General features: G+C 38.9%; 1 protein-coding gene across 1 annotated transcript in view; it reads left to right on the forward strand.

The window, feature by feature from the left end:
- The window catches only part of LOC133516594 (LHFPL tetraspan subfamily member 3 protein), a 44247-nt gene extending 30168 nt beyond the window's left edge, over nt 1–14079 (forward strand). The window contains exon 4 of the mRNA XM_061849601.1: nt 11913–14079. Within this exon, the coding sequence (XP_061705585.1) occupies nt 11913–12091 (179 nt within the window). The 3' untranslated portion in view covers nt 12092–14079. The remainder of the gene's footprint in view (nt 1–11912) is intronic.
- The last annotated feature ends 318 nt before the right edge of the window (nt 14080–14397 follow it).

The raw sequence follows: 14397 nt of genomic DNA on the forward strand, positions 1-14397 counted from the left end.
GACAGGACCAGAGGAATTCCTAGTTGCGATTTTTCCATACAAACGCTCTCGACTGATTCCTCCCTGGATTTTCAACCTAGAGCAGTGATTTTTTCAAATAAGATCAATATCATCAATATCTGTGCCGCTATGTTTTGCTTTTTTGGATTATTTTATTTTGAAGAAAGATACAGCGCCTCGAAAATCGCAAAAACGGCTCAATTGAATTGGCTGTAAAAAAAGGCACAGTATACAAATATGACAAAAAATATCCAAAAAATCAAAACATAGCGGCATAGATTATTTCTTCCTCTTGCAGTTTCCAAAATTTCATAAAGATTGATTGCGTTTTGGAGGAGGAAACAGTCGAGAGCGAAACCTCGATTTTTGAGTTTTTTGCATGTGAATTTTAGTCCGAGCTGCAGTTGTCCTTATCGCACGAATTAGAGGCGGAGGCAGTTTCTAAATATACGTACACAGAAGGAATAGTGATGGGCATAACATGTTAATGGTTAAAATGAGAAAAAATACACCAACAACCAACAGTCGATCGCCGTAATATAACCAAAATACCACGTAGTTCTAAAAAAAGGGTGCCATGTGTTTTCACACTCTTTAATGTAACAACTATTATGTACCATGGTTTCGTAATAAAGATTTATATTCTATTCTATTCTAAAATGTACCCGTAATGGTCTGTCACTTCAAACCGTTTTTTTTGTATTTTTTTACATTGCAGGTCATGTAGTGCTTATGTTTAGTTATGTTTACTATTAAAGGCCTGTAAACAAAGCTAAGTAGGATAATAGGTACAACCTGCTTATTTTGATTAAAACATCATAAATACCCATTAACAATTTGATTGTCTTGCATTGCTCACACTTGTGCGTCACAAGTAAACCACTAGATAGCAAATTTACATTACGGCTAGCCGATATCAAAATAAGGGCCATTTTGAAATGCGGCGGTTCAACGATTAAGGTATGTTGGGATAATACCGGATGTGGGTGAAGAACGTAGCAAATTCATTTCTCCCTAATTTGGCTTTCTTTTTTAATGTTGGCAACATTGTGTAAGATGCCATTTCATTGCCTCGACTGCCAGTGTCCCAGCGCCACTCAGGGATATCGGGCTTATGCTATGCGCAATCACATAGAGCAAGGTAAATTTCGTGTATCCGATCTTCGCCCTTTTTTTTATACTACGTTGGTGGCAAACAAGCATACGGCCCGCCTGATGGTAAGCAGTATCCGTAGCCAATGTACGCCTGCAACTCCAGAGAAGTTACATGCGCGTTGCCGACCCTAACCCCCCGCCCCTCGTTGAGCTCTGGCAACCTTACTCACCGGCAGGAACACAACACTATGAGTAGGGTCTAGTGTTATTTGGCTGCGGTTTTCTGTAAGGTGGAGGTACTTCCCCAGTTGGGCTCTGCTCTAGATCTGGAATGACATCCGCTGTGCTGTGCCCTACCACACAAGGCGAGATGACATTCACAGTGCCCATACCTCTCTCTTTTTGACGTAGTTTAAGGACATACCCGGGTCCAGGCCCTGTAATTTATTTTGTGTATTGTGATGAAAATGTGTTTGTTTTTGTAATTGTGTTAATGTATAATTTCGTTTTAGATGTTTATTTATAAAACAATCAAAATTTTGACCCTTCCAGGTAAAGATCGGAAAGAAACAATACGATCTTTACCCATTTAAAAAACAGCAGTGTAGGTCAAATTTTAAATTTTCTTCAATTTACCTACTTAATTATCACATTTATTGTTTTCTTGATCACACTTTCGTACCCTTATTATTATCCAGTACCAACGCGACGGTAAATCAAAAGGAAAAGATTTAGGTAGTCTATTTTGTATGTATGTGTATGTACACCTACTTACTGACAATGTCATTTTTTTAATTTCCGCTGCCCAAAGGTTGCCTGGAGATTGCGTATTAGCGATTAGACCGCATGTTGTTTACCCGTGCTTATGTTTCTGTTTTCTTTTGTATTGTTTTCTTTATTCCATTTTTTATTCCATTCTTTTTAAAACCTTTCTACATAACATTAGGTCTACTTGGGTGGCTTACAAGTTAGTATTTTGTTTAATATCTTGTAAACAGAAAAACTATGAAAGTTACAAGAAATCAAACAAAAAACTAACATGTATACCGCCGAAGTAGACCTAATATTATGTAGTACGAAAGTACCTATACATACGGATGCATACGTAGATGTGAACGCACACATATATAGTTAGTTTCGGATACAAAATAGAGATAGCACTTCGAAATTAGTTTCCTTAAAATGCTTCAAGAGGGCTCTCTTTTCCTATATATTTTATTCTATTACTTTACTCTTTGCATACGATCCTTACATTTTATCCAAAAAAAGATTGTATATCAACTATATATATAATTGCAATATTTTACCGTCAAAATCGCAATTGTTAGCACATTGTTTACTTATCAAATTGCCTTATGACATAAGTATCAAAGTTTGAGAGCCACAATTTTACCAAATGTTTGTATCAGGGTTAAGATCGGATACAAAAATACGAAAAATAGAACATTCGCTGACAACTTTTAAATTTGTATTGTTGGCTGCAATTTATATACGTAGGAGAAGGCTAAACTCCGGACCTATTTCTTTGTGATACCTTATTCTCTTTCCATTTAAACCAACTTTTATTCACCATCCGATGTTATCCCTTGATGGCAAAACACTCGTTACCCTAAAAAAAGTATGTTTCATCTTTACACGTGTACAAAACTAAAACCTTTATATATTGAAGATTACCAAAATTCAGGCTGAATCTACGGTTCAGGTACTTCAAGAATCTGACACGATCTAGAAAAAAAAAATCGCGAGTTCTCTCAATTGGTCCCAAAATTGTCCGGCATTATCCCAACATACCTTACCCAGATTGTCATTGCGATACGTTCTTCAATAAGACGGCACAAGTTTAGCCCCATCGTACTACTACTACTATTTAGATTGTAGGTTAACCATACCTACTTACAAAATTTCACAACACACCATGATCACACCCAACTTATTGTCACGGATAGGTACGACGACCGAAGCAAGGACCTCATTCTTTTTTCGTAGTCTTTATCTGAATTAATTACTAGATACAGTATAATATAATAAATAAATAATCAATATAAATAAATATTATAGGACATTATTACTCAAATTGACAAGTACCACAGTAAGCTCAATAAGGCTTGTGTTGAGGGTACTTAGACAACGATATATATAATATATAAATATTTATAAATACTTAAATACACAGAAAACACCCATGACTCGGGAACAAATATTCATGCCCATCACACGAATATATGCCCTTACCAGGATTTGAACCCGGGACCATCAGCTTCGTAGGCAGGGTCACTACCCACTAGGCCAAACTGGTCGTTAAAATAATAATTAAAAACAATATTATGTGATAACATCAAAAACAACTTGTGTCGGGCAGCGCAGGATGAATTCGCAAATGCGCAATGTCAACGGAACGGCGCGCAATGAGCGGGCGCTCGCGTCTCGCATCTGTGTGCGCGCACTCACACTTAGATAGCTCCCGCTCCCGCCCACCGCAGCGCGACAGAAACATAGCTTCAAAAATTCGAGATTTGAAAAGTTGCTCAGCTAGGAATTGCTCTTAAAGTACAAATAAGAACCCATTTAGCGTGTGAGTCAGCAGCTTGGATTGTTCTATTCGCGTCCATCGGCTAACTCGGGACTCTTTGCCAAATTATAAAGTTTACGACAAAAATATGCATAGAACTGCGTCATCTCGCCGAGTTTACGTGGCCACGGACAGACAGACGGCCTGTACCCGTGTACTGACTAGCTTACGATGATAAATAACTGTGTCCACGGCTCCGCATGCGTGTCCTTCTGTCTGTTTCATTATATTCATATTTGACGACCGGTCTGGCCTAGTGGGTAATGAGCCTGCCTATGAAACCGATGGTTCTAGGTTCGAATCCCGGTAAGGGCATTTATTCGTGCGATAAGACGGATATTTGTTATAAGGTGCAGTATTACAATGGGATAAGGTGCAGTATAAAACATTAACACCGTTTGTATATAATACTTTGCAAGAGAGACGTATGATGCTAATGGCGTGTTCGTTGCATTAGTATTTAGAGTAAGTAGGCTGCAACTCGCGTTGAAAGACTAGATCAAAGTCGTAAACCTGAATCGTGTTGGAATTACTTTCGACACAGAGTAGGCAGTGATCGTGGGCAGACGGCACCAAACTGTAACGTGTTAGTTATGATGGATGCGGGGTATATCGTGCGTTATTCGTGCTTGTGCCGGGCGGGGATAGGCACAGGCAATAATGTCATTAATATATTACATAATAAAATACGTACAGTCGCCATCAGATATATGGTAGCGGCCAAGGTACTCAAATATTTCGGAGCAGCATTAAATTTCAATATATTAGTTACGATAGATAAGGTCTATAATATCGGACCATATAATTCGCCATAAATTTGGGAGCAGCGACTTTTCAATTAATTCGTGACATACAATAAGATAAAGATATCGTAACAAACAGATCGTCAATGGTATCTAAGCAGTCAAGGTGATCATAAAGATCGGAACATTTATAGAAAATGTACCTTAAGTTTGTGTAATACAACTTAAAGTAGTTAAGATTGGACCCATGAAAATAAGGTTTCAGACAGGCATTAATACTATGTTATCAATACTTTAAATTTAGAACGAAATTGTTTGTTGTGACATTCACCGAAAAGAGTGTGGACTTGTCATCGTGACAAAATACCTATGTTTCCGTCTTTTTCGAATTAGACAATTTTTTTACAAAACTAAATGCCTACAAAATCGTTGTTTCGACGCAATGTCAAAATTGGCGGGCGTAGAATGAGTAGCTTAATTTCGTCAAATTATGTCAGATGTCAGATGCTTAATGGCGTAATTGATAGTCCCTTGACTATTAACCTTTTCCACGCCAAAGACGTATATATCGGCACCACAGGTCCAACGCCAAAGACCGATATATCGGTCACCCACCACAGAGCAAAATAGTCCTACATGCACACGCATAAAGTTTAACTTCATTTTTGACATTTAGATGTCGTGGCATCTGAGTGGTAGGTTTTGCGTTTGACATGGCGTCGAAAAAGTTAAAGCACAAAGTCATGGGTTCAGATCTGATGTAAGTAATGGTCTAAGAGCTGGCCACGTCAGATGTGACACAATAATGAGAGGTTTGTAATCAGTCCAGTTAGATTGCATAACCATCCTTATTGCTAGATCCGGGCATCTGGCAGCTTTTAATGGGTGGAGATCAGAGTGACAGACCAACAAAGTTTTTAAGTTGAAAAAAAGTAATGACGCAATAGGTAAAAACTGCTAAAGTTGTGTCATTTATAGAGAACAGGGCCTATATTTTAACATTAGAACAAAAAACATTGTGTATTATTGCGCAAACAAGAACAGTAGGCGAGTAACCAAAAATTACATTATACATCATTTGGCACTACTTCCGCCAATCGAAACCTTTAGATATTATATGTATAATCTAATTAATTACATAATTTTTCATAATATTGGATCAAAACCAGAACTCTAGAATTTATTTTCTTCAAGTTATTTGCTTTCTTTTACCTCCACCACTTTACAGCTGCCAGATGTCCGGATCTAGAAATAAGCATAGTATTGCAAACTAACTAGAGGGGTTTCGTTGCTCTCATTATTGTGTCATATCTGACGTGGCCAGCTCCCCGTCTAAGTTAAAATCCATAATTCCACGGACTGATTTGACAGCTCCTGGCATACAAAGCGATTGTCAAATGTATGAAAAGAGCTGTCAAATCAGTCCGCGGATTTATGAATTCTACCTTATAAGTAGTTTTGCTTTTTTTTTGGATAAAAATAACATTATTATTTCCTTTATTCATTTTCGTTCTTAGGCTACGTTTTACATTATTATTATCGTGTATGTCTTTCCCGACCACGGAACAATGGTGTTCCGGACCTTTGGGAGGCGTATGCGGAGCCGAAGCCAACGCGCAGAGGCCCTTTTGACAATTTAATGAAAAGAGAGGGGTACACTAAGCGACAGCACCCGCCATGGTGTAAGGACTATTGAGAGTTAATGGAGTCTAAAATGTACTAGGCTATTGGGTGAATAGTATGGACTGATTACTGGGCTATTGGATGAAGAACCGGACGCCTGCCTAATAAAACGGTATCCAATTTTATTTCCGGCAGACGGTGACTCGCCCTCCGCAAGATGGGCCCCCATAAAAAGCGACATCAAAGATGGCTCAAGGGCAACACCGGTGCGGGAGCTGGGGGTAGAGAGGTGTCACTGGACTTTAAACATATAGCCAACTCGCCACGTAGGTTTCCACATCTACCCTCGAGAACAAAGCTCTAACGACCCCACTCTGGACAGCCGGCTAAGGCAAGCCAGAGGCAGGGGACCTGTCCCACCATCCGACAGGGCACCCCAGGGGCACTCAGGTACGTGGAGTCGCTACTCTCCAACAGCTCGCCCCAAGCTGCCCTGCGTTGACTGATTGCGCTGGTGAAAACCAGTGGGCGATGGGGTCGTCACATCCCTACGCCTCTATTGTCAAGGCGATAAAGTGCTTGTTCGCATATTTTTGAGTACCCTGGCCGCTCCGATGTATCTGATGGCGACTGTACAGTCGCCATCAAATATATCGGAGCGGCGAAGGCACTCAAAATATCTGAACATGCACTTTATCGCCTTGAGAATAGCGTTGTTCAGATATTTGTGACCACCTTGGCCGCTCCGATATATCTGATGGCGACTGCACTTAAAATGATTAGTATAGGTATCTAATATCTATCACGTTTGAATTGTTGATCAAGTACTAGAACCTACTTGGTAATTATCTTTCACGTGCGAACTCTTTTAACTCGCGTAGTCCTACTTCAAACTGCGTTCGATATTTGATTTCTTCATGTTTTCTTGGTTTTCTATATTCTTGACGTTGACAACTTCCTGCAATTGTTATCCTCGTAATATTTTATCGAAAGTAGACTGCGAAAATTGTTATTTTAATCTTTAACAATTTTGCCCACGACCATGATACCCTATCGCGTAGATATTGAAATAAAAAAGAAAATTATACAATTGCGGAATGATGGTCTGCCTATAACAGACGTAGCTAATGAAGTTGGAGTTGCAGTAAGTATTGTTTACTATACATACTTACAGAATTTAAATGCAAAGGTTATTACGATAATGATTTAATAAATTAAAATTTTATTTCAGAGAAACACCGTGTATCGATGGCTGGAGAGATGGCAGCAAGAAGGAGCTTTGTCGAATCATGTATCTTTTGGACGTCCACGTTCTACGACACGGCGTCTAGACATGGATATTATAAATCAAGCTCGTGAAGAAAGATTCATAAATACCACCCAGTTTGCAAACCAATACCAAGTATCGAGCAGTACCATACGACGGCGTCTAAAAGAGGGTGGTTTACAAAATAGAGTGCCAGCAAGGAAACCGGCACTAACTGATAGACACAAAGAGGACAGGTTGCAATTTGCAGCTAGGTATTTGAATCATAATTTTAATAAAGTCATTTTTATGGACGAAAAAGGTGTTCTGTTCAGCAGATAATGGCAGAATGAGTTTATGGAGACCAGACAATACGCGTTATCTGGAGCAAAATGTAGTGCCTAACCGCCAGAGTGGGCGTATTACAATTGGATTTTGGGGCTGGATGTGTAAAGATGGCCCAGGGGAGCTGGTAGAAATTACAGGTCGTATGAATGCGGTGGATTACAAAGAAATACTTGAGGAGTCGTTTTTGCCTACTGCCCAAATATTTTACCCCAACGAGCATATAACATTCATGCAAGACAACAGCTCGGTGCATAATGCTCGCTTGGTTCAGGGATGGATTCATGACCACAGAGATGTGCTGACTCGCATAAAAATGCCTGCAAAGAGCCCCGATCTCAACCCCATAGAAAATCTATGGGGTAAAATGGTGCAAGAGTGGGACGGAAACCAGTGTCGCACCAAAGATGCTTTAAGACGCCACGCTCTTAACGTTTGGGAGTCTTTTAGAGGGCGAAACGTGTGTGAAAATCTGGTCGGCTCAATGCGAAGACGATTGCAAGCTGTATTAAACGCCGAGCCACCGGGAAGTTACACGAAGTACTAACGTTTTCACAGGCTGAAGAAAAGCAGAGTTTTATTTTGTTTACGGCTAGCGAAGCACGTATTAAAAGGTTATTTTAATGGTATAAGTAAATATTGTTCGTGTTTGATTCTTAAAATAAAAATATTTTCTACTAAATCAGTTTTTTTATTTATATTAACTTTTTATATTCATATGAATAAGGTAGTGATACCAATGATCGACAACTTAATACCCAATAAACGACACCAGTAGTTCACGTCTATTACTTATGAAATAAGGTTGAAAGTGTCGATCATTGCGTGAATATCGAGCACTGGTGTCGTTAGCTTACCTATCAATATACAGTTTTCGAGAATGCTGCTTGAAATTATCTCATGTGTCTAAGAAACTTACTTGCTCATCCATAATAGTCGTCAAAATCATCCTTGACATTGACAACTTAGTCAATATAGGTAGTAACGAATTCAAATGTGTAGGTAGTCGCCATCAAATATATCGGAGCGGACAAATATCTGAACATGTACTTTATCGCCTTGACAATAGAGGTTTTGTTCAGATATTTGTGACCACCTTGGCCGCTCCGATATATCTGATGGCGACTGTACTATGTCATACGGATTTACAGTATATTTTTTCATAAATGTTCCGATATTTATGATCACCTTGACTGCTTAGATACCATTGACGATCTGTTTGTTACGATATCTTTGTCTCATTGTATGTCACGAATTAATTGAAAAGTCGCTGCTCCCAAATTTACGGCGAATTATATGGTCCGATATTATAGACCTTATCTATCGTAACTAATATATTGAAATTTAATGCTGCTCCGAAATATTTGAGTACCTTGGCCGCTCCGATATATCTGATGGCGACTGTACCTAGTCACCAACATAACATTACAGATCTCCAATAGCTGAAATTATGTTAGCTATCCGGGATTTATTTTTTGCTATACTACAACAATGGGCATAACATGAAGTCCTTATTTAACAGCGGAAATGACGAATTAAGCCCGCGCATTGTTTTTATGAATTCATCGTTACATCACAGTTCCAGCCTGATTCCTGTCACGGCGGCGGCGAAGAGAGCTGGAACCACGAGTAAATACCTTTAGTTAAATAACCGTACAATTATTGTAATAATAGTATAAATAGTAGACAGTATCCTTAATAACAAATGATGGTGGCTGCACGCAAGAGATTCGCCGACGTGCTGGAATGGCTAAAAGTGCTATGACCAACCTCAAAAAGTAGTGGAAAAATCGAGGTATAGGCCTTGGTACCAGGGTACGATTAGTGCGGGCACTGCTATTCTCCATCTTTATGTACGGTGCAGAAACCTGGTGCATCAAAAGCTTGGACTAGAGCAAAATCGATGCTTTCGAGATGTGGTGTTGGAGGAAGATGCTAAGAATCCCATGGACCGCAATGAGAACAAATGAGTCCATTCTGAGAGACCTAAACATCACCAAACGACTCTCAACGATCTGTCAGGAGATGGTTCTCAGATTCTTTGGGCACATAATGCGATCGCCACACCACAGCCTCGAACGTGACATCATACTGGATCAAGTTGAAGGCAAGCGCGCTAGAGGAAGAGCCTCTGCAAGATGGTCGGATTCCATAAGACAAGCATGTGGTTCCATGCAGAGGGCAGCCCACATATCCCTTGATCGCGTTAAATGGAGAGACATAGTTGTTGATCACGATCCTCATGCATGAGGGAACGACGAAGAAGAAGAAGTCCTTTATAAAGTCCCTATTTAACAACGGAAATACGAATGAAGCCCGCGCATTGTTTTAATGAATTCATCGTTACATCACAGATCACAGTTCCACCCTGATTCCTGTCACGGCGGCGGCGATGAGAGCGAGAACTAGGCAGTAGTATACCATAATAGGCACCTTTAAACCACTGAATTAGGTACTTTATAGATATTGTTTTTATATTTGTACATGACTAAATAAGGGAACGCTATAAATTATGCGATTTGGCAATTTTAGTCTAGGTCTAGGTATTTGTAATTTGCAAAGACAGAAAGATCGTAAATGCGTATTACCTAGCATGAGTCGAATACACGTTGATTTTTTTTTATATTCAGCCATACGCCGTAAAGTAAATATTTGGTTTATACGTCAAACCAAACCACTTTCACTATTCGTAAATCCAAAATCGTGAAAATAAAATTGCTGTCCTATGAAAATATCGACATCTTTGTATGAAAAATACTGTCTGGCGCCATCTACTATTACCGTCAAAATTACTGATACGAAAGCGTAACACGTAGTAAAACTGACAGTACAAGTTGGGTTGGTTAAGTTAAGGAGATACTTATCAAAAAATGACTAAATAGGTAGTAGGTAGCCAAGCTCTGTCACAACGCCTACGTTCATACTGGAACGAGTTCCCCGTCCTTCGGCCACGCCACGCACCAACGGCTGTCTGTCCGTCTGTCTCATGAATTATTTAATATGCTAAACTACTTAACGGCAACACACTGCAAGCGTTTTGCAATTACGGCTACACTACACCTATACTGTTATTTATAGGAATAAGTCGGTGTCCGAGATTTTTTTATATCGGGAATTAAAAATAATACAATTAATCACCCGACAAAAAATTTACTTCGTGAACTAATGATACTCATTTCATCTTCCTTGCGTTGTCCGGGCACTTTTGCCAAGGCTCATGGGAGCCTGGGGTCCGCTTGGCCACTAATACCAAGAATTGGCGTAGGTCTATTAGTTTAGCCCTAAAAATAAAGTATTGATGCGATTAAAATAAATGCCCACAGCTTTGATATAAGTATGCCAAAACTGCGCCGGCGTCCATTTTGACCCGTATGATGACCATCGTTATAAAACCTCGTTTACATAACTTATATTTAAGACTAAACCAATCTGTATAGTACCTACATATATACAACTTCAATCAAAAAAGTATTTTTTTTTAAATCGGTTCAGAAATGACGGAGTTATGAAGTAACAAACATTAAAAAAAACACACAACCGCATTGATAACCTCCTCCTTTTGAAATCTTGAAGTCGGTTAAAAATTCTAAAACTAAAATACATAGAAAGTAATTGGGTCGTATTCTGAATTTGTGACATTTACAAAATGGTTCATTATAATCATTATGAAGCGGTTCTCAAGGCCTTGCATAGAGCTAATGTGTTCTTCATTAGTCTTAAATCACAGACGATCTCATTAATTTACATAAATATGCAGATTAAAATGTTACACCTGATATGATTTTAAGCTAATTTTGAGTGAGTTTTTATGCAAATCAAATTAATATGGCGACGATTGCATCGTTATACCTAAATCCTATGAATTTGCAAATGTTAGGAAGTTTGTTAGAGAAAAAGTATGCAATTTTCTATCTATGGCCTGTTATAATAGAAATCTTTATTATGAGTCAGTTAAATATAAATGACAATCTTAATAATAATTATCGATCTATCGGTATGTTAATTGTCGATGGCCTCGTCATACAAAAACGGCTCACAGATCTGGGGGCCGATTTTTGAATTTCGAGCGTTCGATTTCGTCACTCGAAAATCTGTGGAAAACGGCGAAATGCATTTTTTTTAAAAACGAGGGTTAGAAATTGGGAAGCCAGTGATATTGACCACTCGTTTTCAATTCTATTATGTAGTAGAATTTAAATTCCTAGTAGTGGAGACTGGAGACAGTATTGAACCAAGCCATATATGTGGTCCTCTTCTTTCTTTATCTTAAACGTAATAATATCTGTTCCAGGTGAAGTCAACAATGCCTACGTAACGGACGCAGCATCTGTAGCCTCCCGCAAGTCACTCGCCCTACAACCCGTGTTACTCGTCCCACACGCTAGAGCGAGGGATTTGGACAGCTACTCACACTACTCGCAACGCTCCAAGCATGGATATGCCAACACCATGCACAACTACCAGCTGTAATAGGCCCTATAACAACTATCTCGGAATTTAACAATACCTACGTAACCGACGCGTCCGTGGCCTCCCACAAGTCACCCTCCAGCCCGTGCTACTCGTCCCACACGCTAGAGCGAGGGATGTGGACAGCTACTCACACTACTCGCAACGCTCCAAGCATGATATGCCAACACCATGCACAACTACCAGCTGTAATAGGCCCTATAACAACTATCTCGGAATTTAACAATACCTACGTAACCGACGCGTCCGTGGCCTCCCACAAGTCACCCTCCAGCCCGTGCTACTCGTCCCACACGCTAGAGCAAGGGATTTGGACAGCTACTCACACTACTCGCAACGCTCCAAGCATGGATATGCCAACACCATGCACAACTACCAGCTGTAATAGACCCTATAACTCAAACAACTATCTCGGAGTTTAACAACACCTACGTAAGCGACGCGTCCGTGGCCTCCCACAAGTCACCCTCCAGCCCGTGCTACTCGTCCCACACGCTAGAGCGAGAGATCTGGAAAGCAAGCACTACTCACAGCGCTCTAATCACGGCTTACGCCAATACCATGACAACTACCAGCCGGCATTTTTATCATTTGTCTTATCATTATACTAACTCTTTGTACATGTCTATTACCCGAGTCCAAACTTCACGCTCTTTATTGTCTATTGTGACACGCGCACTCCGCGCGGTTGTCACCAATGAACTGACTGGAATTGCTCCAATCGTACCACACATGCGGCTACCTAGCAGGGCGGACAAACTAGGGAGCGAGGAAGGTCTTGCGCTCCTGCTGCAGACCCAATCTAAAAATTGCCTCTGCTTGCCTTTACACATAACAATTAAGGAGGCAATTAACTGTCCAATTCCAATATTGCCCCTGCGATGCAATATGGTGTGTGAGTAGCCGGCTTAACACGTGACAGGCATGATGACAGATGGTAAAAAACCGACCATCTTAGCCCTATAGCTGTAAGTCTTCCTACTAACTAAGCAGCTCTCGGATCTGAACGTCCCAAGTATTGATAAACCAATCTTTCACCTATCTATTATTATACAGAAAAAAGTACCTAAGCATAAAGTGCTCACTCGGAGGTATGGTAAAGCGTATTGATAAGATAATAAGTTTGAACTTTGATTAAACTGTACTTAAATCTTATTATAAATAAGTTTTCGCAAAGCTAGCTTAAAACTTCTTATAAATAGGTTTTTATCTTTGTATGGAGTGGGCACTCTATGCTTTTTTTTATTTCTCTATGCTATTTACCTTGAGCAATCCGGATTTAATATGACCTCACGGATCACGCAGCGCAGCGCCACCTATTTTACGAATAGAGACTAAAAACTTCACGCGTCGCCCGACAGATGGCGCTTTTATAACTATATGTAATTATTTTTCTTAATGTAGGTGAAAGTGAGTTTTATTAAAATTGTACATTAAATAGACAATATTGTATTTTTAAAATGGTGATAGCTTCCATTGGCAAAGATTTTGCAATGATTGAATTTATTTATGAAGAATACATGGCGACATTGGCGACTGGCACGCCATCTAGTTTCACGTGATGTTATTTTTATGAAGTAATATTTTGTTAGTACTCAAGACTCTGTTATTGTACTTATTATTTTTAATTAAGTTTTACAGATATTGTGTAGTGATATGATAATGAATTAATGTACATAGTTTTATAAAATAGCAACAATTCGTCCATCGTATAAAAGTACAAAAAATGTCCGCCAAAAGAGTTTAGTTTTGAATATTTTTTATTGTTAATGCATAATATGAATATTTTTATAAAACTTTGAAATTTACGGATTTAAAGATGGACAAGTTGTTTAGCATGTATTACCGTCCAATATAAATAATAAATATAATACCTAATAAATTAATTTTAACGTAACAACGAACTTACAACGAATGCATTTGGTTCATAAAATGCATATTTTTTTTAATGTATATTAAAATAAGTAAATAAAGTAAGATAATTTTAATGTATTGTGTTATTTTTTTCCTAATCCTGAATAAAATCTTTTAAGATATAACCCTGGCACACATTGAAATCTTTCGATTTCAAGCACATGTTAGAATAATAAGTTAAAATGGATGTCCGAGCAGATAAAAGCAAACCCTGCTGCTATGTAAATAATCAATTAAAACAGAATTAATAGTAAATATTACATTAAATTCTCAATACTGCTTGACAACACTAAGTTAACTGTATAAATTTGGCATAACTGGTCATCAAGTTATTTATTTACCTAGATTCAGAATGATTTGAAACTGCTAAATCAATCACTAGATGCTATTTG

This window comes from Cydia pomonella, chromosome 3 (genome assembly GCF_033807575.1).
Source record: "Cydia pomonella isolate Wapato2018A chromosome 3, ilCydPomo1, whole genome shotgun sequence".
Lineage (NCBI taxonomy): Eukaryota > Metazoa > Arthropoda > Insecta > Lepidoptera > Tortricidae > Cydia > Cydia pomonella.